Genomic DNA, 27,786 nt, shown 5'->3' with positions numbered 1-27,786 from the left:
ACCTGGCATTCTAGGCCTTGAAATCAGTGATGTGAACTTCCCGCTTGGCCAGTCCTGGGATAGGAGACCTTCATGTAAACCCAGGCTGTTGCTGTGTGTGGTTAACCCCTAGTTGGCTCTCTTTCCTCTGGTCCATTGTGATGAACAGGGACACTGTGCTGTGGTCCTCTGAATGAGATGTTCAACTAATTATTGCTTGGTAGTTAAAGGTCCACGGCACTTTTAGAAAGAGCAGGGGGTCCTACCGTGGCGTTCTGTCCAGTTTCCCCTTTGGATGGCCAGAGTGTGACCTTTCTCACTCCTCCACCTGATCTATTGGTGATCTGTTGTGTAATGCTGCTGGTGCATCATTTTTTACTATATAAATGTAAGGAAATATTAGTGATCTGTTTTTTTGTAGTACAAAAAGTTGCCTATTATCTTTATGGAAGTGTGAAATTAATAAGTAATTATGAGAAACAACTCATTGATATGTCAGTAATATTTGATTGGTAAACTAGATGCACTAGCTACTGCTTAATTATTATTGTAATAATAGACTTAATCATAGTTACTTATGTCTAGTTTGCCTTGTTGAGATGTATTATAAAGTGATATAATTATTTAAGCAAAAGAAAGGATGTGCATGTGATAGAGGGATTGAAATTCTCAATGTGTGAGAACTTTTACCAACTCTTTGAGTTAATTAATTGTCGTGTACTTTAATTTCTTGAGTTTGTAATAGTACCTTTTATCACAAAGCAAGCCCACTTCCTCTGCCACTGAAGATCAGCACCCATGTTCTGCCACAGCTGCCCCACTTACACAGCAGACCAGGTGAAGGGAAGAGTTTAGGCAAGCCAGCTTGTGTGAACCCAAGGGGAACCTGGCCAGCTCTCTGGGATTAATGCTCGGTCTCTGTGCTGGAAGGATTGTGCTATATGTGCTATAAGGATGCTCTGTGCTCAGGTTTCAGGATGCTGCAGTGGCTGAGCTGGAGGACACCATCAGTGGGGCCTTACTGACTCAGACAGGGGAACAGGGTTGTGCAACAGACACCTCCTCCACTGAGAGACCCAGGTAAGGGCATACTTTGTTTCTTGTTTTGAAGGCATCTAAATGTGCATGGATCTGCCTCAGTAGATACTCTGAGTAGAGTAAGTTGAGACTTGAGCCTGAATCACCAGGTTCACTTCTGCAGTGGTACTAACAGTAGGTGAAGCCAGTAAGTTATTGTGCCAGCCTGAAGATATAATGTAAACTGTGTGCCTAATCTTAATGTTACCAGGTAGCTTTGTGGTTTCATACTCATTTGGTTTCAATTTTAATTTCAGCAGAATTTAAATGACTAAGGGGAATTTAAAGACGGCTCGGTACACAAGTTGGGGTCACTGGCCTCTTGGCTGCCATCTTTCTTGGTTGTATAAAACAAGTTTTTGCTTTTTTTTTTGGAAGGAAATGTATTGGGTTAAAGAAACAGCAAAGACTGAAATCACGAGGGTGACAGCCTGTCTGTGGTTAATGTTGCTTAATGATCAGCAGCAATTAATGTGCAAATCTGGCATAATTAGGAGAAATTAAAGGTGCTTAAATTTCCCTTCCCTTAAGATCTAGTCAGATGGAAGCCTTGAATTATTCAGTTCTCCCGGGGTTTGCTGTTCCGCTGTATTTGTTTGAAAGGAATACCAATCTTCATTTCAGGCCAACGAAATCAGGGAAAGTGTTGCAATGGCAGGTGATTGTTTCCCGGAGTCTCCTGGTGCCAAGCGTTCTTTATAAAGTGTCACATTTCCCAGTGAGATCTTCCAAAGTCACTGAAACTTCAGGAAGATGCAGCACTGTTCTTCTCTGCGTGGCTCACTTTGCAGCCAGAGCACAGCCTCTGTACCAGGAGACCACTCCGCTTGTACATGCTTATCAGTGGCATCGAGTGCTGGGTTGTAAATCTGTAGAAGCTAAGATCTTTAAATACCGTTCCATCTCCCAATGCAGAGAACAAACATTTGCAGTTATACTTTGAATATTCTTTTTTGCCAGAAAACATTTTTCTCTGTAATTGTAATGTTTCTTTCCTTGCAAAAGTTCTATTTCAATGTAAACTCGGTTTGCGTGAAGGCAATAAAGTAACGTGGCTGAACTCGGTCTGCTCTGTTCCCCAGGCAGACTCCACCTGAGGCTGTGCTCCTCCCCGGCGCCCTGCTGGCTGAGCAGCAGGGAAGAGCTCCCCCTGCTGTTGAGAAGGTGAATGGAGCGGGTGGAGCGCAGGCTGGGCGGAGCAGGTCGTGGGAGGAGCAGCCTGCAGCCCCAGCGAAGGACGGTCTGGGCCGCTCTAGAGGTGACGAGACCCTGCACAGCGATTCCTGTACTCGCACACAGCTAGGAGCTACCCTGAGTCTTACTTAGTTTTCGTCCTCACATCCTTCTGGATTCTCCTTATACTCTCTGAAGCTATATGAAATACATTTTGTTAGGTTACTGTCTGCTTAAAGCTTGCCCTTATTTTTGGGCTCTTGATTACAGAATAACTTTGTCGGAGACAGATGTAAAGGCCGTGGGTTTAAGTTGGTTAAAGGTGTAAAGCTGAAGGCAATAAAATACATTTAGGTCAAGGCTTGTTAAGGGTAGCAGCACAGTGATTTGCTGAAGCTCATGAGCTCTCTTTTGGTGACACTGGAAGCTATGACGAGCAGAGCCTGTTCACAATTTCATCTCGCCAGCAGTTTAACTGATGTTTAAATGGTCTGTACCCTAATTGAGTAATATGTTATGAGAGTCTTCCATAATAATTGTGTGTAGCTAGTTGGGTAGCCTCACCCATACTAACCCAGTTATTTTGCCGTTTTTTGCGATAGGGGCCCCAGCTCTGTCTAGGAGGGATGCTTCTACGTCTCCAGGCCTGGACCACAGGAAGACAGCCCCTATGCCCACTGCCCTCTTCCCTGCGCAACCAATCCCCTGGTAAACATCTCTTACAGTGACTCCTACACACCAGGTCCCTTGCTATTGCTCTCGGTTAAAAATGTTTTTCTGTTATTGAGATGCAACTTTCTCCATTTGCAGCACTGAAATTTATCCAGCTGCTTCAATATACTGCAGGACCAAAGGCTTAAATGCACTTGGTGTTGTACGTGATGCAGTACCTGCATTGCTGGTGGGTCACCTATACAAGAGGAGGTGTGGTGTGTTACTGTTGAGAAAGGCGTTGATTGACATAAAAGCAAACTTTAGATATTAAGGTGTCTTTTCTGCTGGATAATTGTTCTTTTTACTTTTCGAGCTTTTGTTTTTTTTGTTTTGGCTTGTGGCAATATTGCAATGCTCGGTCGTGCAAGTAGTCCAAAAAAAATCTGTTATAAAATCTGAGATCTGAAAATCTCTTGTTATAAACCGGCCTTCACATCTTGTACATCAGTGCAAAATCCCTCTTTTCCTTTCTCTCGGGCGGTGCTGGCCAGGCTTTTCAGTAAGTTTTGCTTTTACTCTGTTTGCTCTAAACCTTACACCAGATCTTAAGCTGTTTTGGACAATCCATCCATTTTCGATTTGTCTTTCTTAAATCCATTACTTGTGTGATCAATTGTATTACAATAGACTTCTCCAAGGTGTCTTCAAATAGTGAAATATAAAAGGGCTATTAAGTAAATACAGCAAAAATATAATTTAGTACAGTTATATCACAAAGACCAAAACAAAGACAGAAAATTACTAAAAAATCTTTAACAGTACATTCTGCAGTTATCAGTGTACCTATGTTGCAATGAAACATCATGCGTTCTGAAGGTAGTCTCTGAGGATACAGGCTGAAATTCTGCTGGGTCCTCAGACCTAGTGTAGCCCTGTTGTTTCCAGTCTGGTTCCACCACAGGGGTACGAGGGAGCAGACAGATGTCTAATAATGAACAGAGAAAGCAGATGAGGGATGTATGGTGGAGAAGGCAGGAACTGGAGATAGGATGGAACAGAGTTGAGTCTTAAAGTGGGTCTGGGCAGATATAGAAAGTGAAAAGTGCAGAAATGGGCTCCAACCATTTGCTATAGCCAGCAACCATATCACCCTGGCAGCCCACTGAAGCTCCGTGTGAGCCTGTCAGTACCTGGATGGGAGACCTCCTGGGAAAAACTGAGGGTGCTGCGGGATTAGGTGTGAGTGGGGCCAGCAGGGGGTGCTCACCCTGCGGTCTGTGTGGGTCCTAATGCCCAAGTATAGTGATGGGGACATCCCCGTTTCTGAACTGGCCTCATCACTCTGCTCTCCTCCCCACTGAGAGCTGATGTGTGGTGAGTGTTCTGATGCACTCTGGCTGCCGTCGCATCATCCAGGTGGGGCTGCACACTGGTGGTGATGGAGGGGAGTCCCCATTTCCTTTAAAGAAGAAAAAGAGCTATATAAGTGTAAGCAATTGTAAAGCAAGTGTAAGCAATCATTATTATTAGAGGGAAGCGAGGAGGAGTGAATCCTGAGTGAACTGCAGAGAGTATGTTTCTTAAGCTGGAAGAGAGCTGCAGTTTTCCAGTCTAGAGAGAACAAGGGCTTGACCTTGAGATCTTGGAGGTCTAGTTAATAAAAGCGCATCTGGAGCCTGTTTTTGTCAGTGAGGAGGCAGGTGCTTTTCTCTAATCTTTGGAATTCTCATCACATTATATCACCTTTTCGGGTTTGTTAGATCTAAAGAGGACGATTTTGATTTAAAAAAAGCCTTAGTAGAGGACATTAAAATGAGACACTCGGAGTGACTTAAAACATTTTAGAGCCAGTGAAGCGATTTAACTGATCGATCATTTGATGAGGGCTATGTTCGTCTGTTTTTCTGTCATTAGAGTTCTGCCTGTATTTTTGAGTCTCCCAGAAATTAAACTGCAGGCAGCTCAGAACAGCATGGTAGGGGGGCAACTGCGTTAATGTGTATTTCAAAGACATTTTGTACCTTAGATTTCACTCATTGCTCCTTTAGTGTTCATGCTTTTACTCTGCGTTTTCTTATACATTTTCTGAAAGCATCATTAAAGCACTTTTTGCGTGTTGCGAATTTAGATTGTGTTTAGTTGTCAGGCAGAGAGGAGCCTTTTGTATTTTTTATTCACTTTATAGTATCCTTAAGCAAATCACTAAATTATCTTTAATTTTGCATGAGATCATATAATGTTTTACTATTAACTGATAGTTGTTTTGCAGCTCTTATTATCAGAGGTATTGCTATTATTACAGCGTCTGAATTCGTCCTCTATATAGCAGTTTTTCTTTGTTGTAGAAGCAAGCAGAAATCCGTGTGCAGCTTTTGTCACGTCTCCTGACGTCAAAAGTTCTTAGTACTCATCTTTGTATCCAAAAGTCCAATAAAGAACGTCTTTTAAAATCTCAATGTTTCGTCGCATGATAGTTCCAGTCACAATTCTTTCTTGCACATGCTGAAACTGTCAGCGGGAGTGCACTGACATCAACACCCACAGGGTTTCTGATCCAGCTGTTCGTTTTAGCCTTTGGTGGAAAATAATCAAGAACTGCGCTCTGAATGACACAAGGTGGTTAACGATGTTTTCCTTAACATTGCCGTCAAGAGCCAATCTGTTTTCAGACATAAAATTTTCCATTGTGGAGAAAGCAGACATGTCATTTTCATTTCAAATAATTGCAGCATTTTCACCGCGATGTTAATCTTGTCAGCAACATCTGTAGTTTCATTCATTTTCAGTACAAAAAACTCATTTTTGCATGTTCTACCAGAGTGCTTTGGACATTTTTCTCTATATCATTAGTTCTGCAGGTATTGTCGGAAGGAGGTGCCATTTCTTGCAGTATTGTGATTCTTGCCTCACATATTTGACAAGAGGTTTATACCTATGGAAAGAATATGTTCTTCACCAGTTGTGTGTAGCTGACTTGCTTTTGCAATTTAAAGGCTAACACAGTACGAAGCTCCATGTGCATTAGCAGTGGCTCTCGCACTGGTCACTAAAGTAATTTCCCTTGCTTTAGCTCAGATAGTGCTTATTTGAACGCTACATGTCTTGTTTCTTGATGTTGCATCAGATTTGCAGGCTTCATTCTCATAACATTTATTATGCCCTAGTCTCCACAACTAAAGGTTTAGCCAATCATATTCTGTTTTATAGTTATTAAAGGACTGAAGTATTTTATACCATTTACATGCCCAAATGAAAGAAATACCGTGTGCTGTTAAACACTTAATTTCAGGTTCTCCTCAACAGATTGTTGATATCTTGAAACATCCTCTTCTATCACTTTTTTAATATTTCCCATTAGCGCTCGTTTGAACAAGTGCGTGGACAGCAGAGTGCGTTCCTATGCATGAGGTGACGTACTCTGAACAACTGTCCATCCCACTGCCTGCTGGCTTTCAGCTACGACGCACGAACAGACTTAACAGTGCATGTTTCTCTCTGAACGGGGGAAAAAAATAAACGTGTTTTTAAATGTTGAAACCGTAATTGAAAACACCCTGCAAGCAGTTTCATTTCTCCTTTTACAGGTTTGAAGCTATTTGGTTGGTTTTTACAGTGTCTGTATTCTGATGTCAAATCACATCAGATACTAAACATGCATTTTATTTCCCCATGCTTCTTTTGACTTCTTTTTGATTTCGCCTTTGTTCCAGGACCGAACAAACCACGTCTGGCCGCCGCACAAACAGAGAGGTACAGAGGTAAGTGTCTCGATTTAGTGTGTACAGTTCTCCCCTCCTGCCCTTCTAGTGATAGATCAAACTAGCGCTACTTATTTTAGATCAATTCTGCTGATTTACCTGGCTCTGTACACTTAAGGAAGGGGATATACTACACTGGAGGTGGTCGCACTGCAGGTGTACTGTACAGCTGATCAGATGAAGTGAGACGTTGCTTCAGCGGCTGTATTAAGGTGGACCTTTAAAAAGGTCATTCTGTGCAAACCCAGGGTAGAATTTACACAGCATTTCCCAGATAACAGAGTGAGAGTGAAGGAGCCCCAACGTTATGGACGATGGTTTAACCCTAGCATCTCTTCCAGCACAGTGTCCGTGATCCTCGTACAAGGGCATTTCTTTGTGGAAATTCTGGCCCTAAGGGAAGAGTGCTTTCCACTGGTCCATACGTACCATTTTACACCGCTTTGTCAGAGAGTGCTTAGCAGTAGTGGTGGATGATTTCAACGGGTAAGAGAATAACATATGGGCAGGCAACAAGCATATTGACCCCAGGCCCCTGGGGAAGGAAGACATGTATGTGGGGAGTCCCAGGCATGTGCTGGGATCAGCCTGCTTAGCAAGAAGAATGTTCCTACAATATGGGCTTAGCTGGACAACTCTTCTTTCTGTCCTGGATTTAAACTGTTGATAAATTAAAAAAAAAAAAAAACGTTGAAACTCACAGCCTGTCAGGACCTGTATTACATCACACCCTTCCAGGATAATTTTCTCCAGGTATATGGATGGGGGGAAAGGCTTACAGTACCCTTTTTGATCCCCCAGTAGTCAGTGCTGTGAATAAGAGTGCTTTAACAAGTGTTGCATTTCTTTTCAGAATGCATTCATTGCTGAGTGTTTCTTTTGGCGTACACAGTGCTGTCACAGGGGTTAAAGTAGTACACTTATAATGGTAGTATTTACATACCAGCACAGGCAAGAGGCTGCTCCTTACACTTTGCTTTGGTTCCCTCTAAACACTTCATGATTTATTCATTAAAGGATTATTTTTACACCGAGAAGTTTGTATAATGCCGTGTTTGTGAGACAGAAGCCCCTGAGGTAGTCTGTTGTATTGTAATGTGCTGCTCTGGAGAATTTTCATTAAACCGCAACAAGTTCTCCAACAAGAAGCCGTTTCTGTTTTGTGCTTTTGGTTTGTAGATGAGTGTGAAGAATCCCCCCCCCCCACACACACCCCATGGCTTACCTTGAACAACAACACAAAGGCATCTCGGAGAAGCAGCGCTCTCCTGTGCTGTGGAGTGATTAAATTACTTTTCTTTCAGAAACTACAACCGTCTTTAAAAAGAAAAAGAACTGTTGTAGTGCGTGCAGAATTTACTTTTCAGACAGATTTCATATGGAAAAACTATAAAGGTCAGAAAAGAGATGCGTAAAAAAGCAGTTTGGCTCATCTGGCCCGTTGGGTTGCTGGTGGCTACAGAAAGAGGTTAGAGAAGAGGTTAAGAGGCTACATTTAGAATTGAACACAGATGCAGATATCTGAATAAAGATTGCTTTAGTTGATGTCAAGTGTCATGCAGTGTCTTGACTGCATAGTCATGAAAACAGCACATGCTGACGCAGATCCCTACTTGAACTACGTCAATGTACTAGGTCCAACAATCCCAAACACTCTACACCACCATCTCGGCACTGGAGCCTTGCATTTTGTAACTAAAAGGCATCTTCATCAGTAAGATCAAGACCTTTCTTTGCTTCAAAAGAGCAAGGCTATTCAGCAGAGAAAATAGGAATCGCAAACATAGCAGGACATCCCTTTTCAGACTCTCAGATTCCATATGAACAGTTTTGATGTTTGTTGTTTTTCTGTTGTAACAGCAAAGAATATGGAGTGCATCTTTCCTGATAAGCCAGTCAAATTTCAAGATTCCTTTGAAATGCACATCTTGTCAAGCAAATCCTTGAGTGTGTGTGTGTGTTGCATCTTCCACAGTGTTCTTGCAGCTACAATTTGAGGGAGGTTAAATGATCAGTAATATTTAACCACCTGGAAAAGCTGCCCCTGATATAGATGATGTATTGTTAATAAATTCTAATGGCTTGCCTGCTTTCATTATGTTTTGCTTTGAAAGAAAATTAATTAATTTTTAATTGCATAGTACCTTACTATCATGTGCTCCCTTCTTTATGGCTAAAATTATTTTTGTACTTTCAGTACTTTAGCACAGTACTCTACTGAAGAAGCGAACATCTTTTTGCAACAACACATTGTTCTTTTGGACTTAAATGTTCTATAATTGTGCTCTGCAAAGACCATGTTGTAAGCTTCAATTTGATTGTGTATAGTTCACTAATCACATCACAAAATTCATTGTCTTTCTCAATTCACCAGATGCCTTAACTACACAAGACAGGTTGTTGAATGATGCACTGAAGAGTATTTAATGAAGGGTGTACTGTTGCCAAATGGGAAGCAAAGCCTTTCTTTCCCTGTCCCGAAGGGAGTTCTGTAACAAACAGGTTTACTGTCTGCAGATCTAAACTGTTATGAGCCTTTTGCAAAAATGATCTTTTCTGTGGTGCAAGATTACACCAAAAAATCAAATGATGATAAATGTTGTAGGTTGCACGTTGCTGCAAAAGTCATGAGCTGAAGATCCAATAGACAAGTCTTGAGTGTAATAATGTGAATGGCGCTCTGAACTGTGAATGTTGTGTACTTAGATGGGAGTTGAATTTCTGGATTTTTAAGTTAAGTTTTGTGGATAAATTTTGACCTGTAGGTGTTGACTGAGGTGTGTTACTTTTGCAGTGCAATTCAGACTGGGTGTTTATCTTCATAAAGAAAAAATCAGATTATCAAATGCTAAATTCCCAATTTGTGTACATTTCTTGTAATTTCAAGCAAGGGCAAACTATCAGTCCTATTAGGATTAAACAGAGCTGACTGTTCAAAGCATTGCTGTCTGAGGCAAGAAAGGGGCAGTTAAATGCTGCACTGGAGTTTTACTGTGAGTTTGATCAGGACGGGGTGGACTCCAGTATGAAATGACAGTTTAAAGGGAATGATCAGGCTTCAGCTTCTGATCTAATAATAATTGACTGTTATTTAAGTGCTTTGGAAAAACAAGTCTCATTGCCAAAGCCTTTATTATTTATTTTGAGAACGAGAGAAAAGGAAGGAGCTACCATCCACGCAGGTCTCCATTATTGCTGTGCTTAAGGGGATTGGTTTTGTTCTCATCTTAACATTCATAGCCTTTTACCTAATTCTTGGAGAAGTCAATAACAAATAGTACAGAAAAACACTGAAAATTTGAAAATTTCATAAATAATATTACAGCACAGTTAGCTTATGTCTATGTGTAATGTATTGGATGACAAAAATCTTACTCATTTAACAGAAAATCTATTAAAATGGTTAAATACAGGTCACAGTACGGCTCTTAGGTTCAGTATTTGCCGGAAATAGAATTGTAGAATGCACAAAAGGCTGTAAGTTTCATCTGAGGCTCTGTACATTTCTGCATATGGTACAGCATACCTTTCTGTTCTCCATAGCTTTGGTTTCTTCACTGTTCTCTCTGCAGTGTTCTCCATCGGGCATGATTTCTATATTATTGAACAGGGGAGAATAAGACTTGCACCTTTCCAAACCAGCTCAATGAGCTGCCATTGTGTCATGGAGATATTAGTCTGCACTTTCCTAGCAAGTACTTGAGGCCATCAGCAGTAAATTAATGTATTCCTGCATTTCCTAAGTGTATGTATAGTCTGTTTTGGTCCTTAGAATTACTGAAATACGGTGTTCAGTATAAAAAATAAAAGCAGGCGCTGTTATATCAGGAGAGTTGTGGTATTTTCCCTCATGAGTTTTCTGCATAGCACTGAAATGCAAAATAAAAGGAGAAATCCGAATCATTTTAACATTAGGGCTGTGGCTATCTGCAGGTTAAAATTGAGGTCCCAAAAGAGTCCATGGCTGTATGGTTCCTTTATTGTATTTTTGGAATTCAGCACAAATCGGTAACATAATGGTCCCCAAAATGAGGATATGTACCCTGTTGAGTTCTGACTGCATTGGTCAGTGGTCTCTGAATACAAAATAATTTAATTCAGGCACCCAGCATGATTAAGGTGATTGTAGAAAACCTGTAAAGGATGCTCCTAAAAAGGAAGGTGGTGAAATGTTGTTTGACTTAATGAAGGAGTTGCTGGCAGAAGGGGTATCATACTGTATCTTAAGGTGCTGTCCGTCTCTGTGAATTGTACAGACTGTACAAGTAATGCCTCCTGTTTAGCCTGATGTTCAGCACGTATGTAATGACATCCCATGATCTTTCCCTTTTTGAGTCTCGCTTAGCGAAGTGTGATTGCATTCCCCTTTCTGCCTCAGGGGTACTAGTGGGCTCTGTGAACGACCTGCCTATGTTTCAGTGTTTATGTGCTTGCTGTGTGAAATCAGTGTTATTGCAGACTCTCAATGCATGTACAGTATTTGGTTCTGACAAAACAGGCTGGCAGAGAATTGCTGAGTACATGCTGTGTGCCAAACACTTGTTGAATTAACTATGTGTAATGCGTGAGGTGAAGGTTGTTTGGTTCTTTTGCTTTTTATTTTTCCTGTAATAGAAAAAAATGTATTATCATCACAGCTGTACGAGATGAACTGAAGCTGCTGCTTTTTGTTAAGTCTTTCGGTGCTGAGAACGAACATTTTTTTCCATGCTAAAAGTTTCAGTTTTGAGCTTTCCTGGGAAGAGTAAGCTATCTAAGACTGTCTTTTCTTTCACGGTGTGTTGCAGTTATCTTGCAAGACACTGCTTGTGATTTTTGGCCCTTGTTGAAGGGGGTCTAGAGGAGGATCCCTTTTCTGTTCTAAGCTCTTTGCTGTGGGGGTTTCGGCCTTTTGTTTTTTTAATGAATGAAAATCTGCAAAGCAAATAAATAGTAGGCTATTTTATTCCTTCTCCAACAGTCTGCTTTATCGTTTGCGATTAATGGTTTTATAAAATTAAAGACGCGCCTTCTTTCTAAAAGAACGTCGATCCAGGTAATTTCCTTTGTATGGATAATTTTGGTGTCCATTCGTTTTAACCATGCAAAAATGGTTTTAATATCGTGATAATGCAGTACCTTGCATTTGTTCTTTTTCCACATTGGTGTTGAGGAATTGCACTTCTTTCGTGTAAAAAGAAATGATTACATGCTAATCTTACAATAGCAGGACTGTATTACCTTATAGTGGAGACAGTTAAACAGTTTTGCAAGAATGATATTCACTGAGATTCATTGCTTTGCTGCCCCAGTGTTTTAGTGGTTTACTCACTATGTAGGCTTCCACACTTAGACTGTGTATTGTGTTCACTTGTTATATATTGGAAACAGCTGCTTCCATGACTTGCTTGAATGTAGTCCATTGCTGCAGTGCAAATGCGGGACCTCTTTTTGAAAAACTGTGAGAAGGGTCTAGGTGACTATTCTCAAGGTTTTGAGTAAGGATGATTCCATGGTTAAATTCAACAGTTGAAACAAAAAAGAAATGCTTCAACAACAGCAAAAAAAATCTGTAGCCTACAAGGTGTTGGATATAAGTATGCAAATATCTTCTAAGTTTTATTTAATACGATTTTCTTGTATATCTCACTGTAGGCAAGCTGAGTTCCATTAGCTTAGGTGGCAGAATCCAGCAGTAGTTTTAATTGAATTGAGTTCTTTATTAATGACATGGGAATGTGAATTTCTATTGAAATAATGAAAAAAGGAGGATGAATCAGTAAAACCATGTGAACTGTGTGAAAAAAGTTAATTAAATTTCCCCTTTAAGTAAAAAGGTAATTAATCTGACAGCATGTTTTAATTTAGTGTATTTTTCATGTTTTATGCTTCAATATGAAATATTCTAATTTTTAAAAATATCTTGCAGAAAAGAACATTTTGTGAAAGTGTTTCATTTGATTTAAAATGTGAGGGCTTTGAATGTACTTAGACTAAATTTGTGAAATATAAAAATCAGAGTGTATATGGAAATTATATTACTTTGCTGTGAGGTTAATAGATAATTAATAGTTAATATATAAATGTTATTACCTATGCAGAACAATTTTTTCACTTTCTAAAAGCATACATTTCTTAATATTTCCATTATGAAACAATTACTTTTTTCCAGGCACAGTGTCTGAACATTTGTCTTCACGATTGGTATTATTTTCAGTGTTATACTTTAAATACAAAACTTTGCCCTTTTTGAAATCCTGGTTACTGCTTATTGTTTTAAAAACCTCTAAAAATTCAAACAAAAAACATTCATACTTACAAGATGCCACTAAAGTATGAGCCATTGTGACAAAGAAAGGATCTTCTGAAAATGCCATAGTATTGTTGCATGAAGATCAAGCACCAGTAAAAGTTATTCTGTACATGATAAATATTTTATTTTAGTTACCATTTTCAGCCTGTATTTCATTATTTATCTGGAATCTGATTTGCTGAAATCAATGGAGCATGTCTAAAGGTTTCCCTTTAAGAATGCTTACCTGCTTTATTTTGTGTTCTTGTATGATAAATACATATTGATGTGATGTCTGGGTTACTGATCTGTATATACTGTAGAACTGTTAAGTGAAGTATTTCTCAACTGAAACAGAAAAATGTTACCTGAACAGAAACATCAAGAAAACAAGGGAAAGAACTGTTTCCACAAAACTGAATTCCCTTTTGTCTTAAGGACTGAATTGCCTGCCCTGAGGTAGGCTGAGGTGGGTGGTGATACAGAAGGATAAAACTGTCTGAAGCAGACATCATTTTGGTTAATTGCGTAGCTCCCTAATTTGTTGCTGTATTGCAGAAACAACAGTTTGTCGTTCATACTTACATTGAATCTCTGACCGAATGCAAAAGCAGCAGTGGTAGTTTTTTACATCTATGTTTTCTGGTTATTTTTTTTTCCCCAAATGCAATTTAGGTTGTCTTAACCTTCAGAGTGGCTGTGTTTCTACTCTGCTTCCTTGATGTTTCTTTTTATACATTCTGCAGCAGACATGGCACTCGGTTCTGCTGCTCATGGGCAGTGCTCACCACACTGAAAATGGAAGCGCACCAGGAGGGACATTACTTCCAGAAAGAATAGCACGTGGTCCGTAGTTTCAGTGTCGTTAAAAAAAAAAAGTTGGTTGCTCAGAACAATCCTGAGACTCGGAATTACAATGATTTATTTTCCATTCAGACTTATTCTAAATGTTTATCGTGTATTGAGCCTTTAAAATATTTAATGCTAAGTCATTAAATCATTCAATCAAACAAATCTTTTTAAAAATATTAGTTGAAATATCTACTGATATTTCAACTAGATTTGACTTAACACTTTTTTTCTCCCCAATGTCGATGATAACTTTCACAGGCTGACTATAGACAGTTCTTTATTTACATTGCAGATGCATCCCCGATGAGGTGTTGCATAAAACTCCAGCACTTTGAGTCTATTCCTCATACGTGTACATGTAAATAGGGGAGGGGAGATGCATTCTAGCTCCACTCCCATTCTGCAGGTTGAACTTCCAACTAAAAACAGTTACTGGCTCCACTGAGGGAAGCACTACAAGCTATACTTCTGGAATACATGCTTTGCACCCGGTTGCAGAGCTCTGTGGGGTTCTGTCCCATTCCTCTTGTTGATGATGTGGACGTGCATGTACCTGTTCAGTGGTCTGTAAGCCCTTTATTGCGCAAGAAAACTGTTATACATGCAGCTTGAGGACGCATGTTGTTCAATTGGAATGTCATTATATCAGGGTTGGTCTGCGGGAAGAACACGTAGTGAGATGTCCGATGACTTGACAGTGTCGGTGTAGCACCTTGCAGTCATTTGCTATCAGTCACTACGTGTGATGAAGCACTCCTGCTCGGATGATGACATTTAGCCCTGCCCATTGATTTGTCAGTTGTGCACAACAGTTAACATGTTGCTGTACATGTCTGTGTCACACTCACTGACATCCATTGGGGTGGACTCTACAAAATCGTGATTCTGCACACTTGGCTAGTCTACCAAATATATCATAATCTAGATTATTAGCAAAATAGGAAGAATGGTAGACCTAGTACAGTTCCCTGTGGTACTCCATCACCCCAATATGAACATTCTTCCCTGTACTCTGTTTTCTATTAACCAATTCTTAATTTAAATACACACCTCACATCTTCGGGAGATAGTGGAACTGAAATCGTTTAGCATAATCTTATGTTTCCCATTAGATATTTCAAATCTACCATCAGATTTCTATTCCCTTTACTGACCTCAAGTATACAGTCAGAAGAAAAAGTGGAAAAGTAGGAGGGAGTGCCGAGCTTTAATTGATGTGTCGATGGGGAACAGATATTTGATTAGAATTGCAGTGAAGAAAGCAAGCCCCCAATGCGATTATCCATAAAAGTATTCTGGAGTTACAAAAGCTTTCTCCTGTGACTAAGATAAGGTACACCTATTTAAAAAATGCTAATGCACAAACAAGCAGATGGTCCTGCTCGGCACACTTTGTTTTAGTCTCCCAGTAGAGCCGAGTGGCACGCCCTATAACTGGGAGCTGGAGTTTTCTCATTTAGACAGTGAATGCAAATGAAGTCCTCAGAATTCAGTGAACAGAAGTTTCAGATGTACAGGCATTTGCTGCACATTTGCTTTTTAAAGCTATTTTATCTGTTGATTCTTTAGTCTTATTTGTAACATGTTTTACGCTGGTCACCTCGGGGACTGTTTCTTTAATACTGGCTTCTTCCTTAAGAAAGGGCTATATTGGAGGGTTCCTGTGTAAATCAGTATGTTTATAAAGTAACATTAGTCTGGGGTTTTTTTTGCCAGGGGAGATTATTTCTTCTGATTTTGCTGTGCTGTATGCATTGAAGCGAGATTGCCCTTTGCATCTTGATTCTGGTAAATTTCAGGTGAATTCTTTTCCGTTTTTTAATTCACCACTTTCAACACTTCTGTTAGCATACCTAAACTCAGAGGAAATGTTATAAATTCCTCTTTTTGTCTGAGAAAGCACCAGGCTTGGCTGAGTGACTCAGATGCGGCTGAGCACATTGTTTTTCAGTCTTTACAGCCGGCTGGCCACCTGTTGGGTCATAGGTACTAGGTCAGCTCGAGTCTGGTGTCTTGGCTGGAATCGAGGGGTTTCTGTTGTGCTTTCTCGTGGTTGAAGTTGAGCAGTGCTTGATTAAAACATTTAAAGGAACTTCAAACATTGTCTTTATGTGACTAAATAGATAGCACTTTCTTCAAAAGGAGTGCAGATGCATCTTTTTAACATTTTAAATCTCTCCTAAAAACGCTTTCCATGGAACGGGCTGCTTATAATTAGAGACCTTTCCACTTCATTGGTTTTAATAGGGGCTGTTTATATCTCAGAGCTCTAAGGTCTGTTGGCTGGAGGTATTGATTAGATTGAAATTGACATGCGGGGTATATATTTACTCTTATAGGATTTTTATATTACCATTTTGGTTTTTAATGAGCAGACCATTCAAGTGTGACATCAATCATTAATGGTTGAGAAAACTGAAAGAGAAAACTTTGTTTACTGTGAGTTTTCTTCTCTGTGAAGTACAGATGATGAAGATGATGATGCTGTAAAGTCTTTATGTAATCTGATTTTTGTGTGTTTTAGAGGTTTGAGTAAAACCTATGTAACAAACGAAAATAAACTATCAAAAAAAGTAATGTAGTGGGGAAGGCGATAGGTTATAGGGGGTATAGAAAGTCACAATCCCCTTTCAAAATTTGTACCTTTTGTTGAATGACACTCTGAAAACTAAAACAAATTGAATTAGGCTTGTTCCATTTTTATTTACACACACTAATCCACATTAGCCAAGTTAAAATTAAAATTCTAAAACATTCTGAAAATTAATATTACAACAGTAAAATACCTTATTTGGATAAGTGAACACCCCCCTAACAATTGCATTTGTAAACCTGCTCAGGTATAACCAGTCACCTTACAGATCATGCAACAAACTAATTGGCTCCCAGCTGTGATCAACTGTGGTGATTTAGATTAGTTCAGAATAAAAGCAGCAGTTTCTAGAGGATTCCACTGCTTGGAAGTGCATTTCAAAGCAAATAATCCACTATGGGTGGAAAGGTGCTTTCAAAAGAACTTCGGGATAAAGTTGTGGAAATGCACAAGTCAGGAGATGGGTGTAAAAAGAGATCAAAGGCTTTACGTATCCCATGGAGCACAGTCAAGACCATCATTAGGAAGTGGAAGGCGTATGGAACCACCCAGAACTTTCCCAGATCAGGACAACCCTTCATACTGGATGACCGAGCAAGAAGGAGACTGACCAGAGAGGCTACCAAGAACTACAGGCCTTTATGCAAAGACTGGTCATTGTGTGCATGTGACGACAATATCACAAGCGCTCCACAAATCTGGCCTGTATGGGAGGGTGGCAAGAAAAAAGCCACTCCTTAAAAAAAAGCCACATCAAGTCTCGTTGATGTTTTGCTAAAAAGCACCCTTAAGATTCTGTGGCCAAGTGGCAAAAGAGCTGTGGTCAGATGAGACCAAAATTGAATTTCTTGGCCAGAATGCAAAATGATACCCAATACATCTTACCATCCAAAGAACACCATTCCTACAGTAAAGCACGGTGGTGGCCGCATCCTGTTGTGGGGGTGTTTCTGTTCAGTCTTCAGCTGGGACTGGTGCACTTGTCAGGATAGAAGGGAAGATGGATGGTGCAAAATACAGGCAAATTCTTGAAGAAAACCCGCAGCCCTCAGCCAGAAAGTTGAAAATGGGAAGATGGTTCACTTTTCAACATGACGGTGACTCAAAGCACACCGCCAAAGCAACCGTGCAGTGGCTGAAGGACAGGAAGGCGAATGTCCTTGAGTGGCCGAGTCAGAGCTCCGACCTCAATCCCATCGAAAATCTTTGGAATGGCTTGAAGAGGGCAGTGCATCAACGGTCACCACGCAGCTTGACTGAGCTTGAACAATTCTGTAAGGAGGAATGGGCAAGTATTCCTCCCTCTAGGTGTGCAGAATTGGTAGAGATGTATCCAAACAGACTCAAGGCTGTAATTCAAGCAAAAGGTGCTTCCACCAAGTATTAACTCAGGGAGGTATTCTCTTACCCAACTCAGTTGTTCTACTTTTTTTTTCAGAAATTATGCTTTCTTTTTGCATTTGGATGTTGCAAGGTACAATTTGTAAATTAAACTGGGAAGAGTCTAATTCTAGCAACAAAAGGTGAACATTTTGAAAGGAGGTGGTGACTTTCTTTACCCACTGTATCATGTAAACATGATCAGACTAAAAGCAGTACACTTTGATACTAGAAACCAAACAAACTATAAAGGCCAAATGGCCTCTTCTCGTTTGCAAGATTCATTCTTATGTTCTATGCATATTTATTTTCTGCCAACAGGGGACTGTAGTTACTGACAAGCAGTCTCGTTCAATAATCTCTCTCACACCTTAATATAGTGAGCACAGGTGATGAGATAGCAGGAGATGGGGGTTAATGATTGATGTGAAGTTAAGTAGTTTGTAATAAGATTCTCATTACTAACGTATCTAGCTGAAGGCAGGAAGCAGATTGTAGCATGAGCAGCATTAAAATGCTTCATAAACAGCTGGGGATCAAGATTGTCTCCTGTAGCCATGAGGTTATAGATTTAGACTGAGCCTGGAAGTAGTGTGCCATATTTTTCTTTGACATTTTGTCATTTGATCAGCATCTGTTAGGCTGGGTGATGGGTGAACTGAATATTTGTTTGACTGTAAGCACCAATACTTAACAAAGCTTCTGAATTCTTTTTTTTCTTTCAGCTAAGAGATTCATGTCTGTACGTCACCTGTGAAAGAGAAGAGATTAGCTCACAAGGCCTCGCCTTCTCACTGCAGCCCTTTTGAAAAGCAGTCCTATGAAGCTGAGATTTTATCCAGTGGGGCAATTAGACGGAGTTCAAGTGTTTGCTGGCAGAGGCTAAGACTTGCTTCCTGTTTCACACAAATGCCAAGCACCAAGTATTACACTAGTGGCAGTCATGGGCATCGGAGGCAGTAATCTGTGGCTTGTCCCTGTTCCAAGGTGATCGTCCTAGGTTTAAGAGACCCAAGGGGCAAGAGATGCGTTCCACGACAACGTGGGTCTGCATCCAGTTGCATTGCTTTGGATTCAATATCAGTGCTGGGTGTGCTTTGCTTGCCTTTCTCAATGGGGGCTGACAGCTCATGTGGCCATCCGTCTCGGAGCTTTCTCGCCCCAGTGCCTCCGTCTGGCCCCTCCCCTGTCATCAGGCCGAGCGCTCATTCCGAACATATGAGAGATGTGGAATTGAGATGGGGCCTAAGTGATATTAATGTTCCACGGCCACTGCTGTTGAACCTTGAAAAAGCAATAAAGCCCGGCGAGCCTTTCGATAAATATTACACTGCGAGGCCATTAACATTCTGACGCAGTCCTTCTCCCCCACCCCCCCCCACTACTCCCACCACACCACCACCCTTGCTTATTATAGATTGTAACCGGCGGTATAAAATACATTATTCATATTCGACGTGTCACCTGGTGATGGATTGCTGTTTGAGAGGCTGTCCGCTAAATAAATCAACAAATGAAAATGCAAATTCTCACATTTCAGCGCAGCCTCACCAGGGCCTCAAACACAGAATGAAAGCCCCTAACAGATATTGACAGGCGCAAGGAGAGCAAATGAATAAGACAGATTAACTTAGAGACCCCAGTTTTCTGCGTTTCTCCCCTCTGATGATGCTGCTCGTCTCTTGATGCCTTGCTTACTACAGTTACTTGCTTACATTAGCACCTCGCGTACCTTTTGGATTTTCGGTGGCACGAGAATGCCAGGTGTTCATTCTGGAAGATACCCGTTTTTAGTTTTGCTTTTTAAAGTAGTTTTTGTGGTTCACAATTTATAGTTGCTGAACGTACACACATGATGTGATGTCTATTATAATTACACGTGCACAAGATGTGGTTAAGAGCAAATTTCCAACGAAGCAAGGCAAGTAGAGAAATGGGATCATCTTCTGTTGAATCATTTCATTAAAACTTCTTGTATTGGAAAGCAACCATCTCCTGTAATGAAAGCTGCTTGATTCATGCCAACATGGTGTCTTCATCTGAGCCGCAATCGACTGCTGAAGGCAAAGCTCTGAAGTCAAATTCTTCCCCTCTTATAAAGCTGCTTGTCTTTTTTTTAGGAATGTGACCTAGTTCAAGAGCTTTTATTGTAAACGGAGTACTGATACTGAAATTCTTTACCTAGCTTCTTCTGTCTTTAAGTCTGCAAGTTCCTGACTGAACAGGCCTATTTACAGTAAGCTTGTGTGCTCTTCATGGTGATGGAGCTCTGGTACCGAACTTGAAAACGTCCCTCTGTACTTTCAAAAAGTTTGCAGTGCTATACGGATAAGTTAATTTACGTTTCCAGTTTTTTTAAATATGAGAAGTTGATGGCAATTTTACAATAATTTGTGACATTAGTTTAACCATCTTGGATCTGGTAAGTATATATGACCAAACCATGTGCAATTTGATCAGTCAGCGATCTCCAGACATTAATACCATTTATTATTACAGATTATTATGAGTCCTTGTTTTGGGTTTAAAGGACAGTTCCATAGCCCCTTAAAGATTTATGCTCTTTTAAATGAATAGAGAATTATTTTAGCTACGTCAGACTGATGATATTTTAAATCTAAAGCCTGCTTATCTGTGTACAAGATAATTATCAAGGTCCAAAATGTTTATCTATTTTACAGGGTAAGTGGTCTCAAACCTATTCTACTGTAGTACTCGGTGCTGCACAATCTACAGCAAAACATCACACTGGGAAGCCTTTTGAGCATACAATGTAAACTAAAGTTTGCTCACTGTATCTCCTGCATGTGTGTCCTGCTTAAATCCTTCTTTATTTCTGGACAAAGATCTTCATGATGCACTACATCTTTTACATATCTGATTGGAACCTATATTAGGACCATTGCTATTCCGAATTTGTCCAGTGCCAGAATCATGATTGTGATTCTGGTATTGTTATTGAACTAGTCAAGCTTGCATAGGATGCCAAAATAAGGGGTACTAGTAAAAGCAGCCAATCCCAGCAGTGTATGAATTCAACTGAACAGGTCAGTTCTGATGGTGGTGTTTAATTCAGTCTACACAACCACTTGACAATGTTGGAAATCAATATATAGGCAAACATTGTTAGGAGGATATGTAACTAAAAGCATAGAACTTTAGGGACATTATGTTAAAACTGTACAATGCAGTTGTAAGACCTCATTGAAAATATTGTGCCATCAGGCAGGCCAGATTTGTACAAAAAATATATTGTTGCTCAAAGGCATGTCCTACAGTGATAAAAGTGAAAATAACTAAGCCTTTTTAGTCTTAAGGCTTTGAGGGAACCTGATTTAATATTCAAACACCTTAAAGTCATTGACAGTCAACCCAGTGATCTTCGGAGTCAGCAGTGAAGCAGAAACCAGAGGATGCAAGTGTAAGCTACAGTATGTGCAAGTGCTTTTTAAACCGGGACAGTGTGCGACAGTTGTGGGAGTATGGAATAAGCTACTCAGCCATGACATTGAAACCAATAACTTCAATTTTTTAAACAAATATGGAATTCAAGACTTCCCAGTATTTTACATAGTATGTGAAAAGTAGTTTGTTGATTTTTTTCCCTGCTCTTGCAAAATGGAAAACTGTGTTGGCAACCAGCAAGCAGTTGCTGTCCTTAAAGAGCAGGGCTGCCCTTGGAACTTAAGTCTTCAAAGTCATTAGGCAGACTGTTACACTGTGTGGATTTTCTCCTTCCTTGAAATATTGAAGTTTTTGAGAAGATTGCACGCATACTGATCTCTCTGTATTAATGCTCAGAAAACTGTCTCGCCTGTCATCACATTTACGGTTTCCTCTTTCTGTTGTGTTTCCATTCTGTTTCTGTATGCAAATACAGGTCAGGGCAGCCCTGCCTTGCCTGAACTCACCCTGCATGCTTTCTAATTTAATTTCTGAAAGCCTGCGGGAATTGGACAGAGCACATCCATTGCACCTTACTAAATTTATGCTGTTTTAATATCTTTACATTAAATCTATTTGTTGGTCATCTATCAAAATGATAGATATCAAAATACAGACTAGCATGAAGTCACCTGGATTTAATGACCAGCTGCTTCCCCTGACAAAGAGATCAAGGATGTAGAGCACAATCTAAGCAACAGTATCCTCCGTTAACAAGCAGCAAAAGATGCTGATTACCTTGCATGTCTTGGCAGTGCTGTGTTCATGAATAACTTGATACTGGGAATCTCACTGGGAAGCATGAAAGCTGGGCAGCAAACTGATTCTCTTCTGTTTTGTCTTTCTAAAGCATTGACTCATCTCTTATTGAGCTCCTGGGGGCTCTGAGTCCGGTTTCCAAACCTGGTCAGCTCAGACATTCTGTCCAACGGAGACCGCACGCCACCCCGCAAGTGCGCCCATACCTCCTCAGCCCCAGACCTCCACTCTCTCCATGGGACCTCTCTCCTGCACCAGTGGCCCATGATGAGGAGCTGCAGGAGAGCCAGATTCTGGAGGAGATCTTCTTCATCTGCTGACCTGATGACCATAAGTCGGCAGCACCCAGAGACAGTCCCTTCTGCTCGTGTGGAACGATCCAGACACCACAACCATTATGCTTTCAAGGTCTCGCAAGTTCCCTAAGGAAACAACCTGCTAACGGACACCACTGAAGTCATAGATGGATCATAGTTTGTTCCCTGAAATAAAAATTCCCTGCAGCTGGACTTTTGACTGCTATTACCGGTGAACACTGCAGAGTCGGTCTTTACTGCATGCAACAAACCATATACTACAGGAACTACTCCATTGACGAGTACTCTGGAGCTAATGCTGTTCAGAGTACCTCCACTGGATGACAACTTCTTTCTGAGCAGTTTGCAGAAAATTCCTTTATATATCGACATACAGTAAAAGACTGATTCTGTGCAGAGAGCTCTCCTCTCTGAAGACAAGTCTCCCTAGATAAGGCTGTGCAAGCAGAACTCCATGAATATTTCACTCTTATTTGAAGAAACGTTTCTCAGTTATATCAGTGATATTATAGTTGGTTTCTGTACAAGATGTGATGCATATAGCACTGTAGAAAAGCTTTACTGCTGTCATGCCCCAATGCATTCATGTTCACAGTGACTGGATGCACTAAATCTGTACATATACCTCACCTCCAGAAAACTTTTTGTAGAGATCTGCAGTGTCAGAAAGATAGCGCTTCATCTAAACTTCATAATGGCCATCGCCTGGAAAGGATTTGATACATGTTTCATCCAGCTGTAAATATTTTCTTTCAGTCACCTACTGTAGGCTTTCTAGCGTAGATCTCTGGAGTAGACCTCTATCACCTGCAGTGTAATGCACCAATAGTGCACCACATTCTTGTGGATGTGCGATAATAAGTGACTGTCTTGTCTGTGACTGTGCTACAAGGGACGATAAAGAATCAGAGCTGTATCCACTCATCTGTTCCCAGCTGAAGCTGGTCAAAATAATTGTAGCGTCTGAATGAGTCATTTTTGTGGTTTAGTTTTGAATTTTGTTTTAATTATCATTGAAATTTAATCTTGCATCACTCAGTTTTTATTTAAAAAAATGATGTGATCAAATCATTGTTTTTTTTAAACATGATTTTTCTGAAGTCAAATGTTTTTTCAAGTGCAAATCACCGTCTTAACCTGCATTTATATGTCAAATATTTATTAAGAAAGTTGCTTATAGCATATTTTTTCCCCCATCAGCATTAATACAAAATACGCTGAAGTCTTTGTACTATTTGAAATTTGAATAAACTGATCTTTCAAGAGTCCTGTGACAATGCAGTCTTCGTGCTTAACTCACACGGCCTTATAGAAGTCTCCCTGAATTGCTGGATCCCTGGCACTCTGAGAACAGTGAGTCATGACCAGATGGCTTTTGTACACAGGTAATTACTGTCCCTTTGGGGACTTGCAGTATGCCATGTGTCTGTTGCGTGCTGGACTAGTCTCTGGCTCCCCCATGACCCTGAATTCACTAAAGCAGTCAAAAGCTTAGAAAGAAAGGAAAAAGAGAGAATATCAACTCTAATAATTCATCTTGCGCACATAATATATCTTTGCTTTTTTAAAAAAGGTGTCGATTTTTCTCCCTTCTACCTTCTAGTCTGATCTTATCAAAAATCAGAAACTAAGCTGGGCCTGGTCAGCACAGGAATGGGAAACCTAAGAAATTTAGGTGATTTCTCTTGGCCCCAAGCATTGTAAAACACCTGCCTGAAGGTTGCAGTTGGAAATAGGAATGAAGAGGGTGGGAGATTTTTTAAATTTAAACATGGTTTATATGTTTGATATATTGTTTGTATATTTAAATATAAGCTGTTTCTATGGTCAACCAATTATTTTACTGGCAGTCTTAATTCTGGCTGATTTCCCATTGTCCTTAATACTAAGGCTTCCATACCACAGATACCATACCATCATTCCATGATATCAAAAGTAAGGATCCTATCTACAAACCCTAACCTGCTATTTTATAAACCCTCCCTAAAACGTTTAAATGTTCATCTGTTACTGTTCCTAAGTATTTGAAACACTGAGCAACCTCTGCATCCTGATTATTAAGGGAGAGTTGTTAAAAATCTTACACATTACTGTCACAAGCAGCCAGTTCTTTAACTTTCCCAACATTAATCTGAAGCGTGCTTGAGTGACAGCACCCCTCTAGTTTACTTACTGTATCTGTTCAAGGAAATTCCCCACCCCTTTTCTGTCACCCCCAGTAAACAGTCCTACTAGGGCCCATCATCTGTGGACTTGCAGATAAATAGGAGTTCCCTGCATTTTCATTTCACTCATATTGAGGGGAAATAGCAACGGTGATAAAACATGGCCCCCTGTTATATGTGTAAGAGGATACGAAGACATTTTTTTCTGGCTGATGTAGTTTCACTCTGCTGAGAGAAAAGCTTTCTGTTAGACTCTGCAAGTCGCTTAACTATCCAGTCAAGTTTGCCCTGAAGTAGGCACTGGAAATTCCTGTCCGTTCCCCACCCTCGGCGGTCTGGGCACCGCTGCCCGGCGAGCAGATCCCACTCTCGTCCGGCCCCCTCGGCAGGGAGGTGGGGATGCCACGCTGGATTCGCAGATGAAAGACCCTGCAAAACTCGGCAGGGAGCCCGGCAAGTACCTCGTCTCCAAATCGTGACAGCAGCTGTGGTGCCCAGCGGTTCGGAGCCTGCAAAAGGACCAGAAGAACTTTCATCTTGACAAAACGGTCTCCTCTCTTTGTGGTGAGTGGAGGTCTGTGTGTCACCTGTTGGGACGCGATGATCTTGGCACTTCAGCTGAGGATGTTTCTTGAGATTTATGAGCAGAAACCCTGAAGTAATCTACACTGCCAGAGATACCGTGTAGTGTTTCATTTTATTAATGTGTGTTAATTTATGATCACGGGGGTTGGGGTGGCTTTATATATTTTTGGCTGATGCTTGTATCAAATACAGTGTCCTGTATTTAGTGTATTGAACGGTCTCATGACAGAAACGTAACAATATATATGTCAACAGATCCTTTATCTGAGTGGCACGAGAGTCTGTCATGATGTTTTTATCTTTTGTCTTTATTGTGAAGAAATCCTATTGACATTTTCCACAAAATGTAAAATAGGATGATTAATGACCAGCGACGGGCACATTAGAAATGTCAAGGAAATGTCAACCTTTCGACTGTTTTCTGAGGTAATGGGAGAACGGCGGTTTTCTGTTGTATGTGCTGGCAGGGTGGGAGGATCGCTGGACAATTTGGAGTCATTACTGCACAATTATCTGGTTTTTGGCAGCACATACCAACACTGATCTATTTTGTACCATTAATTGCAGCTTCATAGGAAGACCTGAATCTAGTAAAAACTTCTTAGCAGTGCACACAACTGCAATTCCAAAGAGGAAGGTTAAAAAATGAAAGGATTGATCAGCCTAGTACTGATATCCCATATGAAAGTTGTGGGGACACTATTTTGTTTGCAAATGTAAGTGATTCGTATCCAGTATTAATTTCATTCCTCCGAAGTTCAGTCCTTAATTTTTTTGTTAAAGGAAATATGGGCCACTTCTGCATTTACAAATTTCTTCTGCTATAATGTGCTTGAAACTAAGGAGTTTTAAATAGTTACTAAATTATTTTTAGACAATCAATGTATTCTTTAGTGACATTTATTTGTTGGAAGTCCCTGTGACGTCAATGGGACTTTCCAACAAGCAACACAGATGTCAGAAGGTGCTGAGTTTTTTTGAATGTGGTGTTCTCCTTCCTGTACCCTTGCCTGTCTTCAAGACATGGCTCCTGCATTTCTACAGTGTTTTCGATTTCCAAACTCGGATGTTCATACTGAAGCCTTTGTACCACATAAGTAATAGGAGCCAAGTTACATGGACACGTAAGTGCGGGATTTTGCCTGGACCAGAAGGAGGACCCTCTGGACACCAGGTATAGGCTGAACAGGTTGAACCCAATCTTGCAAAGCTCAGTAATAATTCTGCAAGGGCACGTTGAGGTGGAGCTCTTGGTGAGTAGCTTGTTCCAAGATTCAGATGATGATTAGTGTATGTGTCCTTGGTTTGTAGTGTATATGAGCCTGAGCTTGAGCACAGTATCTCCCAGCTCAAAGTTCCTTTTATTAATGCCTGAGATGCCATAACTTGGCCATATCATGAATTTGCCTTGAAATGCTGACCAGCAATTATATGATCATACTGCATATGTATCTATGTATATGTCATGTCGTTTACCAAACCGCTATATACTGTACGGTGTCGTGGGAAGCCGGAGCCTACCCGGCAAGCAACAAGCGCAAGGCAGGGTACACCCTGGACAAGGCACCAGTCCATCGCCAGACAAGTGCAAGCCAATCACACATGGGGACAATTTGGAGGCCACAATAAAGGCCAAGGGGGGAGATTTAGCTCCGACACCAGGATAACTCCATACTCTTCTTGAGAAATCCCCGGGGATCGTTAATGACCACTGAGAGTCAGGACCTTGGTTCAACGTCTCATCTGAAAGACGGTCTATGTATACAGGTATGTATCAAGCTATATTCACTTGTATGTGCACTGAGACACCTATATGATCATTAAGATATTTATACCATAAGTGTTATTTTGTCTGCGGCTATGCAGAACATCAGGGTTGCTTTGAATTACTCGTTGGTAGGCATGAGGTGGCCTTCCTGCACCGGTGTGCCTGGCAGACCCCACCTGGGCTTCGCAGGGTTAACAAGAGCGACCTGCAATGAACTTGCCCTTAATATTCTGCTCGCAAATCCCAGCTCCATGGGATGTGTCAAAGTAACAAGGCAGCTCGGGTTTGTTTTTCTTTTTATACAAACGTCGGATGGGCTACAAGGCCTTTTAATGTATTGTTCATTAGATGAGCTCATAAATAAATACCCTCTGATGTCTGAGGCAGAGAATGTCTGCACATCATTAAACCTCGGCACTGAAACGTGGCTTAATGGGCTTCTCCAGTTCTCAGTGCAGACCCCTGGAAATACTCTGTGCCAATCAGACAGCCTGGAGAACAATCATGTGGAACAATTCTATAATGGAAACACAAGTTATCTTTTGTTCTGGAATGCATCAGTGAACCTGAAAAGCATTTAAAATTTAAAGATACAAAAAGATAATAGGCATGTCCTGGTTTTTATTTAATTAAGGGCACAACATGGTCCAAGATGCCCTAGGATTTCATCTCTTTTGCTGGCCTGCTGTAAATTTCTACCTCTCCTGTGCAAATCTTCCCCTGTCACATTTAATTTGGTTAAAAAACAGAGAAGCTGGCTTTGAGCGCCCCACTCTCTCTCGTTCCAGCACTGAGGCAGTGAGGTTCCTTGGGCCCTGGCCAGCTCAGAGAGGATTTTTTCAGTAAAAGCCCCCGGGCTGTAGTAGATCTTCCTTCGCCTATCCTGTACACGCAGAGGCAAAAGTTGGAACCGCTGTTTGAACAAAACCAAACTGGTTTCTCTTATGTCCATCTTTTCATTCTGCATGAGTCGTTCCCACAAAATAGCAGTGCCTAAAAAAATTAAGATCT

At 40.7% G+C, this 27,786-nt stretch overlaps 1 protein-coding gene across 5 annotated transcripts in view; it reads left to right on the top strand.

The window, feature by feature from the left end:
• kiaa1328 (KIAA1328 ortholog) overlaps positions 1-23,522 on the top strand; it is a 47,756-nt gene extending 24,234 nt beyond the window's left edge. For all 5 annotated transcript variants that reach the window (XM_015363618.2, XM_015363636.2, XM_069187444.1 and 2 more), the window contains 5 exons: positions 949-1,059; positions 2,139-2,314; positions 2,832-2,937; positions 6,594-6,641; positions 22,032-23,522. In XM_015363618.2, coding sequence (XP_015219104.2) covers positions 949-1,059; positions 2,139-2,314; positions 2,832-2,937; positions 6,594-6,641; positions 22,032-22,260 — 670 coding nt within the window. In that variant the 3' untranslated portion in view covers positions 22,261-23,522. The remainder of the gene's footprint in view (positions 1-948; positions 1,060-2,138; positions 2,315-2,831; positions 2,938-6,593; positions 6,642-22,031) is intronic.
• The last annotated feature ends 4,264 nt before the right edge of the window (positions 23,523-27,786 follow it).

Source organism: Lepisosteus oculatus, chromosome 3 (assembly GCF_040954835.1).
Source record: "Lepisosteus oculatus isolate fLepOcu1 chromosome 3, fLepOcu1.hap2, whole genome shotgun sequence".
In the NCBI taxonomy this organism is placed as follows: domain Eukaryota; kingdom Metazoa; phylum Chordata; class Actinopteri; order Semionotiformes; family Lepisosteidae; genus Lepisosteus; species Lepisosteus oculatus.
Note: the sequence above shows the minus strand (reverse complement) of the source record. Positions and strands in the feature narration are given on the sequence as shown.